The sequence below is a fragment of the Podarcis gaigeae genome, assembly GCF_964106915.1.
Source record: "Podarcis gaigeae genome assembly, chromosome: 8".
NCBI classification, from domain to species: Eukaryota; Metazoa; Chordata; class Lepidosauria; order Squamata; family Lacertidae; genus Podarcis; species Podarcis gaigeae.
The window spans coordinates 37,069,616-37,089,578 of record NC_139684.1 but is presented as its reverse complement, the minus strand read 5'-3'; the positions used below and the strand labels follow the sequence as shown (position 1 = coordinate 37,089,578).

The window sequence follows — 19,963 nt, the reverse complement described above, 5'->3', positions numbered from 1 at the left end:
TAGGCGGTTCTGGGACAGATGAACAAATTGTCTGACCTGGTAGGAGACCGCTTCTGGTGAACTTAACTTTATAGCTAATGGGATCAGATTTAGACATGGAATCTTCATCTCATCTCACCTTAAGGTGTTTCTGGAATTCCAGATATACTTCAAACTACAACCTCTGCAAATGGTTGTATTCCAATTCAGAGTATTGTTATTCTAATACTGCCATAGATCAGATGTGAGGGATACAAGCACACACACACACACACACACACACACACACTGGCAACTTGATGCCCCCCTCTCCCCATTGCACAGACTTCAGATCAGCAGTTGCTTTGTTCAACATTCTTAATACAAGTGGTATGTTGAATCCTGCATTGTGGTGGGCTTTGATCATAAATATAATATTTTTGCTTTATGCAGACATTCTGATACTTTCCTGACTTCTGTTTCAAGCCCAGAATTGTCAGTGTCTGGTTCAAACTTCTGCTTTCTCACTTCTCAGCAAAATCCACCCCACCCCCCAGTAAATGTTTCCAGGATTTCCGTACTGTAATTTTCTTATAGAGGAAGAAGAAAAAGAAGTTTTTTGTGAAATGTTAACCTCAAGAAAAGTGCCACTGAAGTGACATTTACCATAGATAGTTGCAAACACACATTAAACTCTGGTGTGGACAAGCGCTTGTAATCAGAATGAATGCTACATAAAGATGGAACATTCATTCAGATTTGTTGAAAGGACGAGACTATGTTCTACCTCCACTTGTTGGAGTCAGCCAGTAGATGCTACTTATATTGGAAGATTCAGGGCAGGTAAAAGAAAGGACATTTTAATGCAGGACATAGTTAAAGCATGGAACTTGCTCCCACAGAGGGCAATAATGGCCACCAACCTAGATGGCTTTAAAAGATTAGACAGATTTATGGAGGAAAGAAGAAGAAGAAGAGTTTGGATTTGATATCCCGCTTTGCGTGTGTAGGTCCCCAGGCCACCCCTCAAATAACTTCACACATAATACGTAATTTAGTTTTGGTTTTTGGGCACTATTTTGGCCACAACTTTATTAAAATACAAAATCAGTGAGTGGTTGTTTAGACATTGGTTATGACTATCTGTCCCCCCGCCTGGGACAGAACTGACATCCCGAGGTCCGATCGGTAGCCAGTAGAAGAGAAAGTCAAACTGGGGGTCATTTGAGCTAAGCGTCGGACCCACGCCGCTCACCCCAGCAGCTCCCCGAAAGCTTGCCGGCCCAGATCCTATGACAAGGATTCCCATGACAGGGATTGGGCGGCCCTGGTCCCATGACAGGGATTGGACGAAATCATGGCAAGCCCCAGGATTCCTTTAACGGAATTCCCTTCAGCGCAATGGGAGGGGCAAGCCCAGCCTGACCCCTCCACCACCAGCATATTATAACCAATGCCTAACCGCAACCTTACAAGTTGTGACGAATTGCTGAGTAGTAGGCAAAAACCAAATGGCACAGCCAATCACCAAATGGCAAAATTCCTACTAGGCCCCTGCGCCAAGGCAGACGACCCCATGACAGGCAAAGCAAGGTCAACCGGAAAAGAGGGCGGGCGGGCGATCCGATGCACTCTGCAAAGAGAAAGAGAAACCAGAGTGCACCAATATTTAAAGACCATGGTCCCACCCACCCAATTTGCAACATACAATTTGCCCCAGCAACCCGGTTATCCAATCACAATGCCAGGCAACAACTGTTAACCTGCCTGGCAACAAGAGGTCTGGCCCGGTGGCCCACACCGCAACACGTGCTCTCATTTATTGGAGAACACGCCTTATCACTACTAAGGAGTCTCAAAGCGGCTAACAATCTCCTTTCCCTTCCTCCCCCACAACAAACACTCTGTGAGGTGAGTGGGGCTGAGAGACATCAGAGAAGTGTGACCAGCCCAAGGTCACCCAGCAGCTGCATGTGGAGGAGCGGGGAGGCGAACCCAGTTCACCAGATTATGAGTCCACCGCTCTTAACTACTAATCCACACTGGCTCTGACCATGATAGCTGTACTCTGGCTCCACAACACAACAAAGAGGTGCAGGGACTCAGTTCCGGAAGGAAAAAAGCCCTGCCCATAGGGATCTGGCTGACCACTGTTAAAACTGGATGCTGGACTAAATGGGCCATTGGCCTGATCCAGCAGGCTCTTCTTATCTTTTTAACGTCTGATGTCACGTGTAACCTTACTGCAAACTTTGCACAAGCAAATTGTGTTGAACGCACACCAAGAGGGCCATCTCGAAGTAACCTGTGTTGCTTTTAGCATTGTAGCATAGCAGATGACCACAAACTCTGCATACAGGAAGTCCTGTGTTCTATTGCCAAATTCTTTAAGTGGGGTAGGGAATAACCCTGCCTAAAATTATGGGGGACACAAACACACACACAGTGTCACAGAGTCTCCACCTCTGCCTTAGTGGCTTTCTAAGGTTGTTCCCATGTTGCTAGTTTGCCGTGGACCTCTGAACTACACCCTGAAGAAAGGCACCCTGCCAACATTTTCTGAGGTCATTTTAATCCTAGGAAGATGACAGGTTGATCCAGAGCATCTAAATCATGCCCATGGAATGTTTTCTGCAGCATGTCTGAGCAGATCAGTGCTTTACCGTGCAGTCTGATACAGGTCTACACGGAAGTAAGTGCCACTGACTTCAGTGGGACTTCACCTGTCAGGGATTCTTTAGCTGTGATTCCTGCTTTGATGGCAGTTGGACTGGATGCCACATCGTGTTCCTTCCAGCTCTACAATTTTATGATCCTATGTATGTGTTGTGTTGCAGTCTAAACTGAGTAGTGGGGGCACAGGGCATGCAAACCCAGCCAACAGAACTAGACGAGCAAAGAGGAAGCTTATGAAACTTTGTGTGTTTCCTTTATGTGGCCGGAAAAGAGGGCTGACTCCCAGCCAGCCCTGTGAAACTTCCCCACTCCGGACCCACCTTCCGTTTCGTTGAGAAGTGTAGTGCTTCTATCTTGTAATTTCAAAGCTAAGATAAACCACTTCCCTTCCAGTTCTTGGTGGCCCTTCCACATGCCCCGTATCTGATCACTGGGAGATACTTCTTTCCTGCTTCCTGAAATTGCTATCTTCCAGGGTATCTGACTGCTTTTTAGATTCTCTTAATGCGTTTAAGTGATTTCAATGTATTTTTAACCAGTTTAAACCAGATTTACTGTTTCTGCAGGGTTTTGTTTTTTTTAATCTATCCAGATTAAATGGAAACATAATATGGGGTGACAGTTTGGTGAGGATGATGTGACATTGAGACTCCACAATAAGCTGCTATGGGGAAGTACCCAGAGCATATCTGCCTTGGTGGCAAAGAGGAAGACTGCACAGTTTTCAAACCCAGGCTATCAAAGCAGAGCCTGTTCTCTGCCCTGCTTCCACCCCGCAGATCTTCTGCTTTTTTCACCATGACCTGCAGAAGGGATGTTCTCAGTGCAAATGAATTCAGTGCAGCAGCAGGTGGCATTATGTTTTTTTTGGGGGGGGGGACCTATCAGCAGATTTGAATGTTCAAGAAAGCATTTGGGACGGTCCCTTCAGGACCAAACCACTTCCAAAATGCAGATTGAGGGTGTTTATATTTTGAGTACCCTCCTAATATATCAGAGGTGGTGGGTCATTTATGTGTGGACCTTGGGACCCTGCCCAAGGCACACCCCTCACCAGCCTGCTGTGCCCCCTCATTGAGAGTTTTTGGCTGGCTAGGATGTGTCCTTGAATGGCGATAGTTCCTATTCCCTGCCAGGATGGAAGATGGAAAGGTGTAAATCTTTGACTTTCCAGTGGCTAGATCAGAGCCTCTTGCACAAATATTTTAAAAGTGTCAATTGTTCCACCCACTGTTCCCTGTGGCCCGCCCACCACTGGTCTTCAGCCCCCAGAATGCTTCATGGATTGAAAAAGGTTCCCCACCTCTTCAATGCAGAATGCTAAGTTTTTCCTATGCACAGGGAAGGTTGTTCTTCCCCCTGCTCTGTGTATGAAACTGGAGCCATTGTTGCTGCAGCTGGTGATAGCTGTTGGTTACAGAGGTCATACTCCCTGATACTGTTCGAGGTGAAATGTTATGTACCTATTTACCGCCAAAGATCACAGGTTTTTCATATGGCTGCAGGACCAGCATGTTTCCTCAAAGAGCAGGTATAACCTGACATTCTGAAGAAGTGTTGCAAACGTTCATTAATGTTCTAAGACAGTTTTGCATTACTTGTTGCTCCAAAAGCCTTCAGTACCATATTTAGAGGAAAGCAATTCTTTTAAAAGCTCTGTAAAAATGTTGGCTAGAGCCTTTTAAAGCCCCCCAGAGTGGCTGGGGAAACTCAGCCAGATGGGCAGGGTATTATTATTAATAATAATAATAATAATAATAATAATAATAAAGCAAAAACATGCTTGAGAGACCAGAAACATAATTTTTGATTTGTTTAATTTATTTTAACAGTAAAAAGAAGCCAATAGCTTCTTGCTCCATTTTTCAGCAGGTTTGGCCGAAAGTTGCCTTCAGGGATCTGAATAGAGGCCACTCCATGTGAGGAAAGGCTTCTTCATGCATGGGTCCTTTTTACAGGGATATACAAATCTTCTCCATGAAGACAGTCAAGTCCTTCTCTGTAGTGTGTTGAAATTGGCAGACTCTTTGGCCTGGGCAGCTTCATTAATAAATACAGCTCACATTCTGCTAGAATTGATAAGCGCCTGAATATGCCATTTCTCCAAGCTTGAGTGTGATGAATGGCAGAAGTGATCTGCATTTGTGGCTTCACACATGTGGATTGCTCTGTGCCACCCGGTTGCTGGGGAGAAGGCTGTTGCACTTGGGTGCATGCTTTCCAGTGGCATCTGGTTGGCACTGTGAAAACAGGGTGCTGGATTTGATGGGCTTCTGGCTTGACCCAGCAGGGCTCTTCTTAGCTTGCTATTCTTATTTTGGGCATTGAATCTCATGTGTGCATGTTTTAAAGTCCCATTTTTCAAAATGGAGGTCTTGTGGATTCCACAATTTCGGGTGTCTGTTTTGTCATGGCAGTAATCTGAGGTTGCATTGCAGTTTATTCTGTATTCCTGATGTCCCCCTGACTGTTAATTTCCACATGATAGTTCAGCTTTCATACTACATAAAAGCCACTTCAGCAAATATAGTGGAAATATAGCACACTTTAAGCGTTCATTTCAGTGTTACCGGCTTCCAGGATAAATCCATTTGCAAATAACACAGAAATGAGGGCTAAACCTGCTCTATATTCCACTGTATTTCTGAAAGTAGCTTTTACTTCGTGTGAAAGCTCAAATATAATGTGGAAATTAACAGTTAGGGCAAAGTGGGGAAGGTGGAGTGAGCTGCTTTGTGAATGCATCCAGAGAATGCTGATTCTCCTCCTCAGGGAGGCCCAAGCATCATCGTTCACAGCCAGGGTGTGAATTCACATCAGGGAATTGGGGGAGGGAATCTGTGGCCTTCTAAGTTAAGTGCTGGTGGACTCCCAGATCCCACCATCCCTGACCATTGGCCATGCTGGCTGTGGCTGAGGGGATTTGGAGCCCATCACAATCTGGTGGGCCACAGGTTCTCCACCCCTGATGTGCATGACATTTTTTACATCAGACACAACCTTCGGATGCCATTGTTTTTGAACATAAGAAGAGGTCTGCTGGGTCAGGCCAGTGGCTCATCTAGGCCAGCATCCTGTTCTCACAGTGGCCAACCAGATGCCTGTGGGAAGCCCTCAAGAATGGAGCAGAGCACAAGAGCCCTCTCCCCTCCTGCAGTTTCCAGCACCTGGTGTTCAGAAGCATTGCTGCCTCTGACAGTGGAGGTAGGCATGGGCCACCCAAACTTCCTCAAAGAACACTGATGAAATAACTCGAAAACAGGGAATGAACCTGCTGTTCCAAAACTGCATGGCTAACCTTGCAACCACCCCCTTGTTTTGGCTTCATCCATTAGATCATCAGCCCCAGCCTTTTGCACCAAATATCCAAAGCTTCTCTGTGAATCTGTAAACTTGTATTCAATACCTCACAGGAAGAGAATTTCACAACTTCCTCAGAACTTCGTTCTGCTGTTTCTCCTATAAATATCAGATGATGAGGCACACAGTCTTTGAAGGTGAAATGCTACTGGTTTAGCTGCAAGTTAATTATTATTATTATTATTATTATTATTATTATTTATTTATTTATTTATACCCACCCATCTGGCTGGGCTTCCCCAGCTACTCTGGGTGGCTTCCAAAAAAATATAAAATACTGTGATACATCAAACATTAAAAGCTTCCCTAAACAGGGCTGCCTTCAGATGTCTTCTAAAAGTCTGGTAGTTGTTGTTCTCTTTGACATCTGGTGGGAGGGCGTATGTAATAATATTACATATTATTATGTAATAATAATTGTTACACTTGTCAGGGATACTAATTGGCCCGTTATCTTATTTGGCATAAAGAAACTCCTTTTACCTGTCTTGCCCCTGTGCGGACTTGCCCCTTTGCACTCGTTTTAATTTGGAGGGAAATTTGCTGCTGTCTTTCAAGTTTCGCATTCAGTGTGAGGTCGCGTTCTGTGTTCCTGAGTTAGCTAAGTAACTTTAGTGTATTGTGATCTGCTGTGCTTCTAACTAATCCTATTCTGCCTTTGTCCTTGCAGACCTAGTTGCTGCGAAATATGAGAGAGGGAAATTGGCTCGTTAGAAATAGGAAGTTTGGCAAGGGTTTTGACTTGAGGCTTGTTCAGATGTTACGCTAAGCACAGATACAAAGTAGCTCTACTCGTGTACAAATGTTTGTTTGGAAGCGTGCAGTGGTGGTGGTGCAGTGGTTAGAGTGCCGGACTAGAACTTTGGAGACTAGGGTTCAAATCCCTATGTGACCCATGAAGCAGTCAACACCTTTCAACCTAACAGGGTTGTTATGAGGATCAAATGGAGTTGGGGGTAGGATAACGATTTACACTGCTTTGAGCTCCTTGGAGGAAAGGTGAGATCAAAATGCAAGGAGAAGCAGAATCGTAGAGTTGGAAGGATCCACTGGGGTCTTTCAACCAATGTGGAGCTCAAACCCATGACCCTGGAATTAAGAGTCTCATGCTCTACTAGATTGAGCTGTCCAGCCTCATGCACCATGAATCAGTCTGCCAATGAAACACCTGTGCATCACAGAACCTCCTTTTTTGGGGGGGGGGGTGTTTCACATCAGTTTACATATGTCAATGCTCTTGAACCCTATAATGGTACCTCAGGTTAAGTACTTAATTCGTTCTGGAGGTCCGTTCTTAACCTGAAACTGTTCTTAACGTGAAGCATCACTTTAGCTAATTGGGTCTCCTGCTGCTGCCGCACCACTGGAGCACGATTTCTGTTCTCATCCTGAAGCAAAGTTCTTAACCTGAGATACTATTTATGGGTTAGCGGAGTCTGTAACCTGAAGTGTTTGTAACCTGAAGCATATGTATCCTGAGGTACCACTGTACTTCAGTTTGTGTGTGCCACCTGTGACCAGAAATCCAAGTATACAACAATGCATAATGCTGTCTCAGTTTGTCTTCAAATATTTACATTAAATTTGCTTTGAGTTATCACTTTCTTTAAACCCAAAAGGAAAAACAACAATCCCATTCCATGTTAGAGCCAATACTTAGTCAAATAATGCTAATCAGGAAGTTGCTTTCTGTGTATTTTGGCAAATGGTCAATGATTAGGTAACCAGCAAGTTATTTCCAGAGACATCTCTGCCTAGGACGTGACCAAAAGACTAACTGAGAATTCTAAGGGTGTAGGGAGCCTTATAGCAACCCAGGCAGAGCATCTAGCTCAGTACTGCCAACACTGGCTGGCAGCAGCTGTCCAGGATTTCAGACAGAAGTCTTTCCCAGTCCGACTTGGAGATGCCAGGGATTGAACCTGGGACCTTCTGCATGAAAACTGCATGATCTACCATTGAACTGTCCCCAAGCAATCTTCTGCAATGCCTAAATAAACCAGGACTCAATTGCTTGGGACTTTTGCCCACTACATTCCTTGTATGTCTGTATGTTACTGGGTTACTTGGCCTTTGATGACTAGGCAGCCTCTATTGGAAACCACAGCATTTTGAAGTTATTGTGTTATTGATTTATATACTTCTTAGTTGCCAAAGAATCTTCTAAGCCATTTACAGGTATAAGCCCAATTACGGGGGGGGGGGGGGATAGGCATGCATAATTAAAATACATGATGAAACCTGTGAGAAATCAGGCCCATTTCAAGGGATCTGGGCCTCGTTCAAGTCAGGTTGAGAAAGATAATGTGAATGGCCCAGGATCATCCAATGAGCTTCATGGCTGATTGGGGATTTAAATCCTGATCTCCCAGGTCATAGTCTGATGGTTTAACCTCAGCTAGGTTATCAGTGGTTTGTTACTGAGTTGGTAGATGCGATCACCGCTGTACCTCTGGAATGTGTCCTTTGGAAACAAACAAGTGAATTGAAACATCACTTGTGGCCTAGCTGACTGGTTAACTCTGTCTCTTTATTTTCCAGGCTTTCTTGTTCGGGCTAATTCTGGTCCCTCTCCGTGTCCTATGCATGCTCTTCATTTTGCTGGTGGCTTGGCCGTTTGCAGTCCTGGCAACTTCCTGCACCCCTGAGAAGGGGACTAAGCCACTTCTGGGATGGCAAAGGTAACATGGCTGTTGAGGACCTCTTAATAGGGAAGGCTTGCTGAATAAAGCAGGACTTGTCACTGTAACTGCTTTGCACATTATTTGCAAGGACCTCTTTGTCCTCATCCTGGAATGAAACAACCTCCACAATCATGGGTACAGTATCTCTCCATGGACTTCCAGGAAATAAGAGTGGTTACATGGCACCCGAGGTTGCAGTCCTAAAAAACATTGCCTAGGGATGTAAGTTACATCGAACTGAGGGTTGCGCTGTGTAGGTCAGCACATTTTGCAAGGCAGCCCAGTGTTTTTACTGCCTCTGTGATGTAGAACTCAATGTGAGAGAACCATCGCTTAGAATGTCCTTGTCTTTTGGAGCACTGAGATTTGCAAGAACCTTAACTTGGTAGCATATTCATATGGCGCCATCAGATCTGCCCCTTGGCACACAATGAGATCCTGTGTCCTTCCCAGTTAAAAATAACAAGAAAGGCTTTTTGGTGTGCCTCTTTTGATGGGGGGGGGGGTTTAATATGTTTTATTTGTTTTTCAACATGTGCAGCTGTTTTCCCTGTAGTTTTTTGTGGGGAATGTGCATTTCTGAATATTACCAGTTTTTCATCCAATTTTGTGTATGGGATTGCTGCCTAAGTCTATGTAAGGTGAATGATGGTGGTAATAGTCTCCAAAGTAATTGTCATCATAATAAAATAATAATAACACTGATGTACCTGAGAAGGGGTTGCAACAATATTGTGTATGTTGAAAGATTTGGCACAGATGAAATAAAGGACTGTTCACACAGTGAACAGTTAAGCTATGGTGCCTACTCCCACAGGAAGCAATGATGGCCACCAACTTCAGTGGCTTTCAAAGAGGGGTAGACAAATTCATGGATGACAAGGCTATCAGTGACGACTAGCCATGACAGCTCTGCTCTGACTCTGCCTCTTCCTTCAGGAGTAAATGCTTCTGAACACCAGTGGCTGGAAACCACAGAAGAGCAGAGTGCTCTTGTGCTCAAGTTCTGCTTATGGGTTTCCCAGATGAGGCATCTAGTTGGCCACTGTGAGAACAGGATGCTGGTTTAGATGGGTCATTGGCCTGATCCAGCAACCTATTCTAATGTTCTTAATGCAGGCTAAGCTCTTTATGAAATGTTATATATATTCGTTTATATGGTGCTCTCAGTGTACATAACACCACAAAGCATGTGTTGGGAGCTGCAGACCCGGGGAGCCAATTGCGGCCCTCCGAGCTTCTCTGTCTGGTCCTCTAGTTTCTCTCCAGGGTTAGGAGGTAGTGATCTTGGTGATGAGTGAAGTAATGAGGTTCCCAATTTTCTTTTCTGTTTTCCCTTAGAAAAGTATGCTATGCCAGCCTCACGCTCTTAGGCCGTGCCTTATTTTTTGTGATGGGCTTCCAAGTCAAAGTGAAGGGGGAAGTAGCTAGTCCTGAGGAGGCACCAATCCTTACTGCAGCACCGCACTCGAGCTTCTTCGACGGGATCGTCTGTGTTCTGGCAGGCTTGCCGTCGACGGTGTCTAGGCAAGAGAATCTCTCTGTGCCCATTCTTGGGAGTAAGTGTTGTTACGAGGCTTGAGGGAACGTAGGCTGGTTTCACCCAGTTTAAGACTGGTCTTACACACACACACACACACACACACACACACACACACAGGTGAATGAGATGGTAGAGTTCTTGGATCACAGAGCAAAATCCAGAATGATGCAGCATTCTGAAAAGAGATGGAGACTCCTCTGGTCCTCCTGACGTTGTTGGACTCCCAAGTCCCATCAGCTGCATACAGTGTGGCCATTGGTTTTGACATGCCAACTTGTCACCCATGCGTTGGTAAACTCAGGACTGCGCTCCAGATTCCTTCCTTTGACATAAAGTCATGTGCCATCATCTGATTGACAGGAGGGTAGCCCTTAGCCATCCATTAAAATGACACTAGTGGGAGCTCAGGATCTGGCCTGCCTGCCAGTGTGTGGCAGCTGTGAAATAGGTGAATTCCATGCTAGGGATCTCCAGGAAAGGAATTGAAAATAAAACTTCAGACAGCACAATGCTGTTACAGTGATGCCTTGGTTTATGAACTTAATGTGTTCCAGAAGTCTGTTCTTAAACCAAAGAGTTCTTAAACCAAGACGTGCTTTCCCATAGCGGCGGGGGACTCAATTTACAAATCGAATGCACTCAACAGAACATGTTCTGCTTCCAAGGCAAAGTTCACAAAACAAAGCACCTACTTCTGCGTTTGCAGTGTTCTTAATCCAAGTTGTTCATAAACTAAGCTGTTCTTAAACCAAGGTACCACTGTATACAAATCTGTGGTGCAAACACATTTGGAATACTGTGTACAGTTCTAGTCACCTCACCTCAGCAAGGATACTGTAAAGTTGGAAAAGGCTCAGAAAAGAGCAGCCAAAACGATCAAGGGGATGGAGCAACTCCTATGTGAGGAAAGCTTGTGACATCTGGGAGTTTTTAGTTTAGAGAAAATGTTAGTAAGCGGTGTCATCATTTAAGTTTGTAAAAATATAGATGGCATAGAGGAAGTGGATAGAGGAGAGTTTTCCCCCCTCCCTCTCTCTTCACTCTAGAACTCCAACTCTGGAATGTTGGAGGATTCAGGACAAAGTTAAACTATGGAACTTGCTCCCAACTTGGATGGCTTTCAAAGAGGATTGGGCAATATCATGGACAATAAGGCTACCATTGACTCCTATCTTTGACAGCTGTTCACTGCTTCTATGGTTGGAGGCAGTATGCCTCTGAATACCAGTTTCTGGGAATCACAAGTGTGGCGAGTGCTGTTGTCCTCAGGTCCTCTCTGTATTCTAAAGTTCTGGTTAGGTATTTTAATTTTGTTATACCATCTCCTCCACACATGATATGGGAGGTAGTCTAGAAATGTTCTTAATAAATAAACCAATTTTGACTGGTGCTTAGGGTCAATGAATAATTCTTAGATTTTTGGGGGGTGGGTGGATGGGCCTTGGAAATGATAGGAATCTTTCTTCCTTCCTTCCTTCCTTCCTTCCTTCCTTCCTTCCTTCCTTCCTTCTTTTTTGCTATTAAACAGGGATCCTCAGTGCTCTCCAGCCTGTTGTGGTATCCCGTGTTGACCCTGATTCTCGGAGGAACACAATCAAAGAAATAACCCGTCGAGCAACTTCAGGGGAGCAATGGCCCCAGGTAAGATTTTTAAGATGGTTTAGCTGCTGAAAATCTGAACCATCTTTGTGCAAATTGCTCCTCCAGGCTCTTTGTGACAAATGTTGAGAAATGAATGATGCCACCTGTAAGGAGTCATCTGAGATAAATGGAGGATGTTGTAAGCATAAATGAGAGAGCCCAGTTGCCCTGTAGGAGTCCAGGTAAACAGCTGACCTAACCTCACTTGCATTATACATTTTAAGCAGTTTCATGCAAATGTAAATATTAATGGCTTCTCCCAAAGAATCTTGGAAACTGTAGTTTATTGAGGGTACTGAGAGTCATTAGGAGACCCCCTATTTCCTGTTAAACCACTCATAGTATTATGGTTTGAATGATAACTCATTCAAAATTATTCATAGATGGTACCTGATTCCCTGTACTTAAGTACTAATAGCCCACTATGCTGGAGAGCTTAAGGAGAATCAGGTGCCTATTTTCGTTAAGTGGTGATTTTGTGAAAAGTTACAGGAAAAAATATAGATATATATTATGAAGTGAGACTTATCATGGATCGGATACTGGACTTAGTTCCCAGGGTGGCATAGTTATCTATATTTGATGAAGAAAGTCAAAACATTACAAACAAGGGCTCATTACAATTCTTACTATCCATGACACGCTTGACAATAGGTAGAAGTTGGTAAGTTTCAGGAGACAACTTGCTGTCTGAATGGTACCAGCAAATTCGGAAAATTGCATTGAAAACTGACACCAAAGGTGAATGACAGGAAGAATTTCAAAAAAAGACAGAAAAGAAGTTCCAAACGATATGCTATCTCCTTATTAAACAAGTAGCACAAAAATACATAACCGGCATCCACATGCAGACTTGTGGAACAACTGTGTAAGATGACACTAATAAACAAAAATAATTTTGGTTGTAAGTAAAGAGGCACAAATATTTTACAGCACAACATAGATTCAATCAATGCTCTTAGCTATATGCTCCTTACATGTTTTTGGTAATGCATATTGGGTGGTTCCCCGCCCCCAAAGCAAATAAAGTGATTTAAAGAAAACAACAACTGCAGGTTTGAAAGGTTCAGTCAGCCATCTTGATTCAAAATGGTGTCCAATGATATCCAGACATAGGAAAAACCCTGTTCTGCTATCTCAGGAGCCATCATGCAACATTTGGTTATGGCATCTTAAGTCCAAATGTACAGCAAACAAACACATTTCCAAAATATGTGGCAGATATATCATATGGAAAGTGGAATGGAACAATAGAGGCGGAATTAGATCAGAGTTATGGAGGCAGAAAGCTCTGACAGTGATCCATGGTTTGAGAACTGGGGTGTTATAAAGGTGTTCCTGTTTTTCTTCCATCAGATTTTGGAGCATATGTATTGCAAGAAACAGGACAGCATTCCTGGAGTGTCACTACAGCTTCTGTTATTGTAGGGTCTTCCCCGGCCACTGTTCCAAACAGCCTCAGCCATTGTGGCCAGTGATCAAAGATGATGGGACTTTGAGTCCAACAATATCTTATGGCCCACAGATTAGAAAGAAAGGTTCAGAAAGATGTGCGCCTCCCCCCTCCCCCATTGCTGTCTGAAGGAACCATTGGCAAATGAGTCTTGAACAAGAATTGCTGAATTGGTGGGACAGTTTAAATTAATGGAATATTCATGTCTTCTCCTCTTTTTTTCCCTCTTTTTTTTGATCCCAGGTATTGATTTTCCCAGAAGGTACATGTACAAACCGTTCATGTCTGATCACTTTTAAACAAGGTGAGGAAGGCTGTGTCAGATGCATTGTTGCTGAAAAGCTAGAGGTGGGAGGGGGAGTGTGAAACATTTGAAAAGCAGATTTAAAGCATGAACCTTTTCAGAGGAATGGAGGAGGTGCATAACCCTCTAATGCATTACAAAGCAATCCTCCAGGCTACAGATTCTGAAATGGATCCATGAATCAGAGTTCTGGGGTTGCAAGGTAAAGGTAAAAGATAAAGGACCCCTGGACGGTTAAGTCCAGTCAAAGATGACTATGGGGTTGAGGCGCTGATCTCTCTTTTCAGGCCGAGGGAGCTGGCATTTGTCCACAGACAGCTTTCTGGGTCCTGTGGCCAGCATTATTAAACTTCTACTGGTGCAACAGGACACCTTGATGAATGCCAGAGTGCATGGAAACACACTTTACCTTTCCGTTGCTGTGGTATCTATCTACTTGCACCGGTGTGATTTTGAACTGCTAGGTTGGGAGAAGCTGGGAAAGAGCAACAGGAGCTCACCCCGTTGTGTGGATTCAAGCGGCTGACCTTCTGATCAGCAAGCCCAAGAGGCTCAGTGGTTTAGACCACAGCACCACCCGCTAGCTGGCCCTACTCAGAGTACACCTATTGAAATCAATGGAATTATAAGAAGTCTACTCTGAATAGGAACAGCAGTGAACACATGATCTGCCTGGATCAAATCAGGAGAGTCTGCTTTGGAATATGAGTTCAGTTCCTTCCTTACCAGGAGTGGATTTTTAATGCAAGGTAGTGATGTTCTAGTACTGAAAAAAAATGTATTATTGAGCTCAAATGTGTCCCATTAATCCCAACTGTATATCTTTTACACCAGGCTCTGGTTGGTAGATCCTTTGGGGTTCTTGTAGAAAACTAAATAACAATACTGGAATGTGCCTGTTTCTGGAATAGATGTAATCTGACTTGGTTTAAGGCAACGTTCTGTCTTCTGTAAGTGAGGAATGTTTCTTTATATGGAGAGCTTCCCCCTTGTGGTGTGAAGCGGTACAGTTCAGAAATGAGCCTAGATCTCATCAACACAATAGACTTCCAAAAGACAATAGACAACCAAAAGTGTTGGTGTGCTTTTCTGCCTAGGGAGTTGGAACCGATCTGCACTTTGTTGTTACAGGGCCTTTAGACCAAAACAGAAAGGGGATTTAGGTGGCAACTGTATGCTTTATCTGATGAATTTCATTCCCCCCATTGCAATCTTTAAAATAGGAATGGGGAACCTTTGGTTCCCCAGATGTTGCCAATCTGCACCTCCCGTCAGCCCCAGAAAACTTGGCCCAGTAGCCAGAGGTGCTGGGAGTTCAGCAACATCTGGATGACCAACAGTTCCCGACTCCTACTTTAAAGCCCAGACTTCAGTTCCACAGACTTCAGCTGTCTATTCCAGTGAACATTGAATCCCTCTACTCTCCTGCTGATAGCCACCCAGATCCAAGGTAGTGGTGAAACTGGCCCCGGGACAGGATCCCATACTATCAAATTTGCCTAGGTTGATGGTCTTCATTCTTCAACCTGGGATGTACCTTTTAAGCATGACATGCTTTAGGAGACCCAATTCATTTTTGACCACATATTTGGTGATAGCGCTTCAGTTGTGATCTACCTTTGATCAGGAAACTGGTCCAGTAGTAGATCCACCAACATATGGATCTCAATAACAAGTCTGTTAAGGATGTGGCCCCTAACAGCTGTGATTTCCTGGGATTTGGGTGTCTGAGTGAACATGGAAAGCCCTTAACATGTTAAACTGAATGGTTTTTGTTGGTGGTGTCCATTGATTATTATTCCTAGGCACAAACTATAGTCCACGTAATTTCTCCCCATGGTGATTTTTCTTGTCTGGTTTCCATTTCCAGGGGCCTTTATTCCTGGCGTTCCTGTTCAACCAGTGCTCCTTCGCTATCCAAATAAATTGGTAAGTTCCCTCCCAATTATTTTATTGATAGAATAAGTTGGGTAGGGAACCTCAGACCCGGGGGCCAAATGTGGCTCCCCTGAACTCATTATCTGGCCCAAAGAAGTCTTCGCAGGCCACACCCCTCATTGCCCATGCTTTACATCCCTCTTGAGTGTTTCTACCTGGCTGGAACGAGTCCTTGAACTCTGATAATGCCCCTTGCTTGCCTGGGTAGAGAATAGAAAAGAGCGTTATTAACACATTTTGCTTTGCTTGTGGCCCACCTACCCACTACTGGCATGTGGCCCTCAGAAAATTGCCAGAACGGAAATATGGCCCTTGGACTGAAAAAAAAATTCCCCGCCCCCTTAAGAAATCAAATGTCTTGACTTGTTGCAATCCCTCTAGAATGATCCATTTCCCTGATACAAACTATGGCCACATCTGCACTATACGTACATTTAAAGTTCTGCTTTGTTCTGATTTTAACAGTTGTGGTTTCCCAAAAAACCTCCAGAAAGTGTATGTAAAGAGTGCTGAGTGTTATTAGGAGACCCCTTTCCCCCTCACAGAACTACAATTCCCAGAGTCCCCTGTGAAGAGCGATTGTTAAGCCACTCTGGAAATTACAGCTCTGTGAGGGGAATAGGGGTCTCTTAACAACTCTCCACACCCTTAACAAACTGCAGTTCCCATGATTCTTTGGCAGATGGTATGATACTGCTTTAAAAGTATAATGTAGACAAGGCCCCTAAAAGCATTGTTTGCCTGAGGTGATCTGAAGGTTCTGCCTGTGGTTCTGAGTCTGTGAGGGCCCATTCACACATGCAGACCACCATTTGGGTGTGTGAACTATCCCAAGATAGGCTCCCTCTATGCATTCTGTCATGCTGCCTGCTGACTAAGAAAACTCCACCTGAAATAAGCTGAGAGCACACACTGCCATCCTCTCACCACAGACACCACCGTTACCAAGGGCAGGAAACTGGTTAAGCTTTTCCACCAGTGGTTTTTGCAAGTTAAACCTCTTGGCATTGCCACATCTAAGTAAACGACAGTTATTTGCTCCTGTGAGGGAACATGACAGGCCTGTTCGGTCTTGCCTCATATCGTGTTAGGGCTGAGGAACTATTGCCTGGGGGATGTGTTCCTTCTGCAGGGTCAGAGTCAAAAGTGAGCAGAGCGGTGGGTGCGAATGGTAACTCCCCCTATTGTTCAGGCAAGCAGGCGAACAGATTTTTCAGAGTTCAAGAACACATTCCAACCCCACAGAAAGATTCAAGGAGGGTTCAAAGCAGGAGCCAGATGGAGAGACTCAGGGGGCTGCATTTGCCTCGCTGGGCCAGAATCTCACCAGTCATACTATATGTTATGGTTTGGAAATTTTGGGTCTGGCGCTCTGTACCTTGTCTGTTAGCTCACAGTAGGGATGGGAGGATGTGCCAGATCCATCCCTCTTGGTTTCTCATTTTTCCATTCTTGAAGTAGGTTTTCTACATTTCTGCACCAATTTATGTTTTCTTAAAAAAATAAATCTGCATGAAAATTCTTCAAAGTGATAGTAAGAATTTCTCCACATGAACACACTTTTATAATGTTGTTTTGATGAATGTACACATTTCACCAGTAATTTCTCTTAACATAACACCTTTTTTGAATGTCATTTTCACTAATGCATTTTAGTGCACACATTTCCCCTCCCACACATGCATTCTTGCAAAGATTGACAGGCACCGCAAAATTCAGTTGAGTGCGAATTTTGAAAGATGCCTGCATTTTGGTCCTTGTATTGTTTTGGACAGTGCAAATGTGATAAATTTTGCTTTAGGTGCAAACAGAATCAAATTTTCTCCCCCATCCCTTGTCAAGAGCCACAAACCGGTTTCTGCTCTTGCTGTTTGTTTATTTAGAGCATTTGTACCCCTAATCTTCAGCCAAAAGGGCTCCCAGACTGACATATACAAACAGTTAAAACAGGACAGCCCACAGGCTTATAACTTAGAACCTAGAAAAAACACCACATACTGTAGAAGGAGAAAGGCATGGGGAGGGGATGATGGATGGAGTCAAATTCTGGCACCAGTTCTTAAATAGTTGTTCTTATAATGACCAGTTGGCATTGTTCAGGGGCAGGAGGTGCCTGATGAAGGTGGCCTAGTGATATTTCTGTCCCCATGTGACTGTTGAGGGAGAGGAGGCCTGATGGAGCTGTCGGAGTGAGTCCTGTGTCTTCTCCTCTCTTCCATCTGATAAGGGGGGGGGGGTTGTGGCCCTCCAGGTGTTGCTAGATTCCAAGTCTAGTGTGACCAGTGGTCAAGGATGGTGAGACTTGGTCCACAGCCTCCGGAGAAACACAGGTCTCCTGCTAGAGACTTGCTCGCGAATCACGCCCACATCCTGGTCTCGGCTGTGCTTTGCTTTCCATTTGTCCAACAAGCTGTTTATAACTATTCATTTATTTTATTTGCTTGCCTCTAGGATACCGTGACGTGGACTTGGCAGGGCTACAATTTGTAAGTGGCACCACCCTAATGACAAACCTTCTTATCGCCGGCGGCTGTTGACAATAGTAGCTGCAGCATCTTTGTATGTGCTGCATATACAGATCTTTAGACATGGGTGCCTTGTTCAGAAGGTTTATATCGCAGCAATTGTATACTAATGGGGCAGTGGTGGGGAAGCATTCTCATCCCAAGGGCCGTGTTCCCTTCTGAGCAACCTTTGGGGTGGGGTGGGGCACATGCTGGTAGTGAGCAAGGCCAGAAGCGAAAGTTGGTGGAGCAACACATTAACTCGGTCACTCATCCCTTCCTGTCCTCCCTCCCTGTCCTCCATCTGTCCTCCCTCCCTGTCCTCCATCCCGGTAAGCCACAGACACATTATCCAAGTTCAAGGACAGGCAAAAGCACTCAATGAGGTTGCAAGCAGGACTGTTGATGGGTTGTAGCCTGGATACGGCTATCAATGGTTACTACCTGTGGTGGCTACACTCTGCCTGCATGATTGGACGCACTATGCTTCTGGAAATCTCAGGGGAGAGATGCTGCTGTGCTCATTTCCTGCTTGCGGGTTTCCCCCGGGCCACTGTGAGAACCATACCCATAACTTGAACCCATGGGGACTGGAGTCTTAAACAAGCCCCTTTCCTTTCAGCTTCATCCATAATAATGCTGTTTTGCTTACAGCATCTAGCTTGTCGGCCACTCTGGAAAGGCCTTGCATAAATTGCATAAATTGTTAAAAAGTATTAAATAGCCTATCATCTCAAGGCTGTAGCAAGGATGTGAAACACTTCATTGCAAAGCCTAATTATCATTACAAGAGCCTTCTAAATTTTTTTAGATCTGCTTTATTTGTAATGTCCATTTGAAAACTTGGCTGTTTAAATGTCACATTTAAATGGATTGATTTGAAAATGGTTTGCAACCTTTGTTTTATTTTAATTCTTTTCCAGCAAGGAGGCATTAGTCTTGACTTTGTGCCAGCTGTTTACAAAAGTTGAAGTGGAGGTGAGAACCAGAGAAATGCTGCTATTTTAAACCTGAATGTGTTGATTAGTTTGCAAGCAATTAGTTTGCAAATGTTTGAGAACTGACATTGAGCAATGATAGAAAAGCTTCCTTTCTCTTCTTCCCTGCTAAATTGGACCTAGAGGGTTTGCCCCTCTCCCCAATCCTATGCTTTAAATAATCTCTCATGTTCTTTTTCTTTTTAAAAAGCACGTACAGCCCTACACCAATGGTTAAATTGTTGTTGTTGTTGAACCCTTGGCCTTTGCCAAAATAATTGGAAAAATTTGGTTTGAGAAAGATCCATTAATCAGGTGATAAAATTAAAGGAACCAGGGATGGGGGAGAAGTGAAGTCGTAAACGATTGGTTTATTTTATAGAAAGATATGGATGGGGAAATGCTTATTTTAATGTGAACGTGATTTTGAAAAAAGTAACACTGAAAAATATAAATAAAATTAAAATATAAATAAAATATAAATATAAATAAAATTATTATATTAATTATTATAAATAAAATTAAAATATAAATAAAATTAAAAGTTGATGCTGAGCATATTAAGATGTGAGAAATGCTGAAATCAATTAAAACTTCAGTATCTCCCCTTCCTCCTTCCCTTTTGCAGAAAAAGGAACAAGCTATATTCCAGGGTTGTTTTTTTACCATTTTTATTGTAGTGCTTGGGGCCACCATCCCTTGCATTGCTCACCAACCCAGCTAACCCTGCACCAAAAGCCCACCTCCTCCCAAGACATAACCCCCTCCCTTTATACCTAACCCAACCCCCTCACATCCCCACTGCTTCTTCAAGCTCCCCCTATAGCCTCACAGGTCTGCTGTGTCCCTTTCACCCCTGCTTTATTCAACCCTCTGCTGTTGTTTAAAACCACCATTTTAAAACCAGCCTCGTCTTTTGTTCCCT

General features: G+C 44.0%; 1 protein-coding gene and 1 long non-coding RNA gene across 2 annotated transcripts in view; one reads left to right on the top strand and one right to left on the bottom strand.

Moving 5' to 3' along the window:
* Positions 1–19,963, bottom strand: part of LOC310850962 — a 285,884-nt gene that overhangs the window by 56,109 nt on the left and 209,812 nt on the right. The window lies entirely within an intron of this gene.
* Positions 1–19,963, top strand: part of LPCAT2 (lysophosphatidylcholine acyltransferase 2) — a 35,205-nt gene that overhangs the window by 2,510 nt on the left and 12,732 nt on the right. Inside the window, exons 2-8 of the mRNA XM_083752932.1 lie at positions 8,536–8,675; positions 10,020–10,237; positions 11,750–11,862; positions 13,559–13,619; positions 15,490–15,548; positions 18,009–18,043; positions 18,985–19,039. Of these exons, the coding sequence (XP_083609058.1) occupies positions 8,536–8,675; positions 10,020–10,237; positions 11,750–11,862; positions 13,559–13,619; positions 15,490–15,548; positions 18,009–18,043; positions 18,985–19,039 (681 nt within the window). The remainder of the gene's footprint in view (positions 1–8,535; positions 8,676–10,019; positions 10,238–11,749; positions 11,863–13,558; positions 13,620–15,489; positions 15,549–18,008; positions 18,044–18,984; positions 19,040–19,963) is intronic.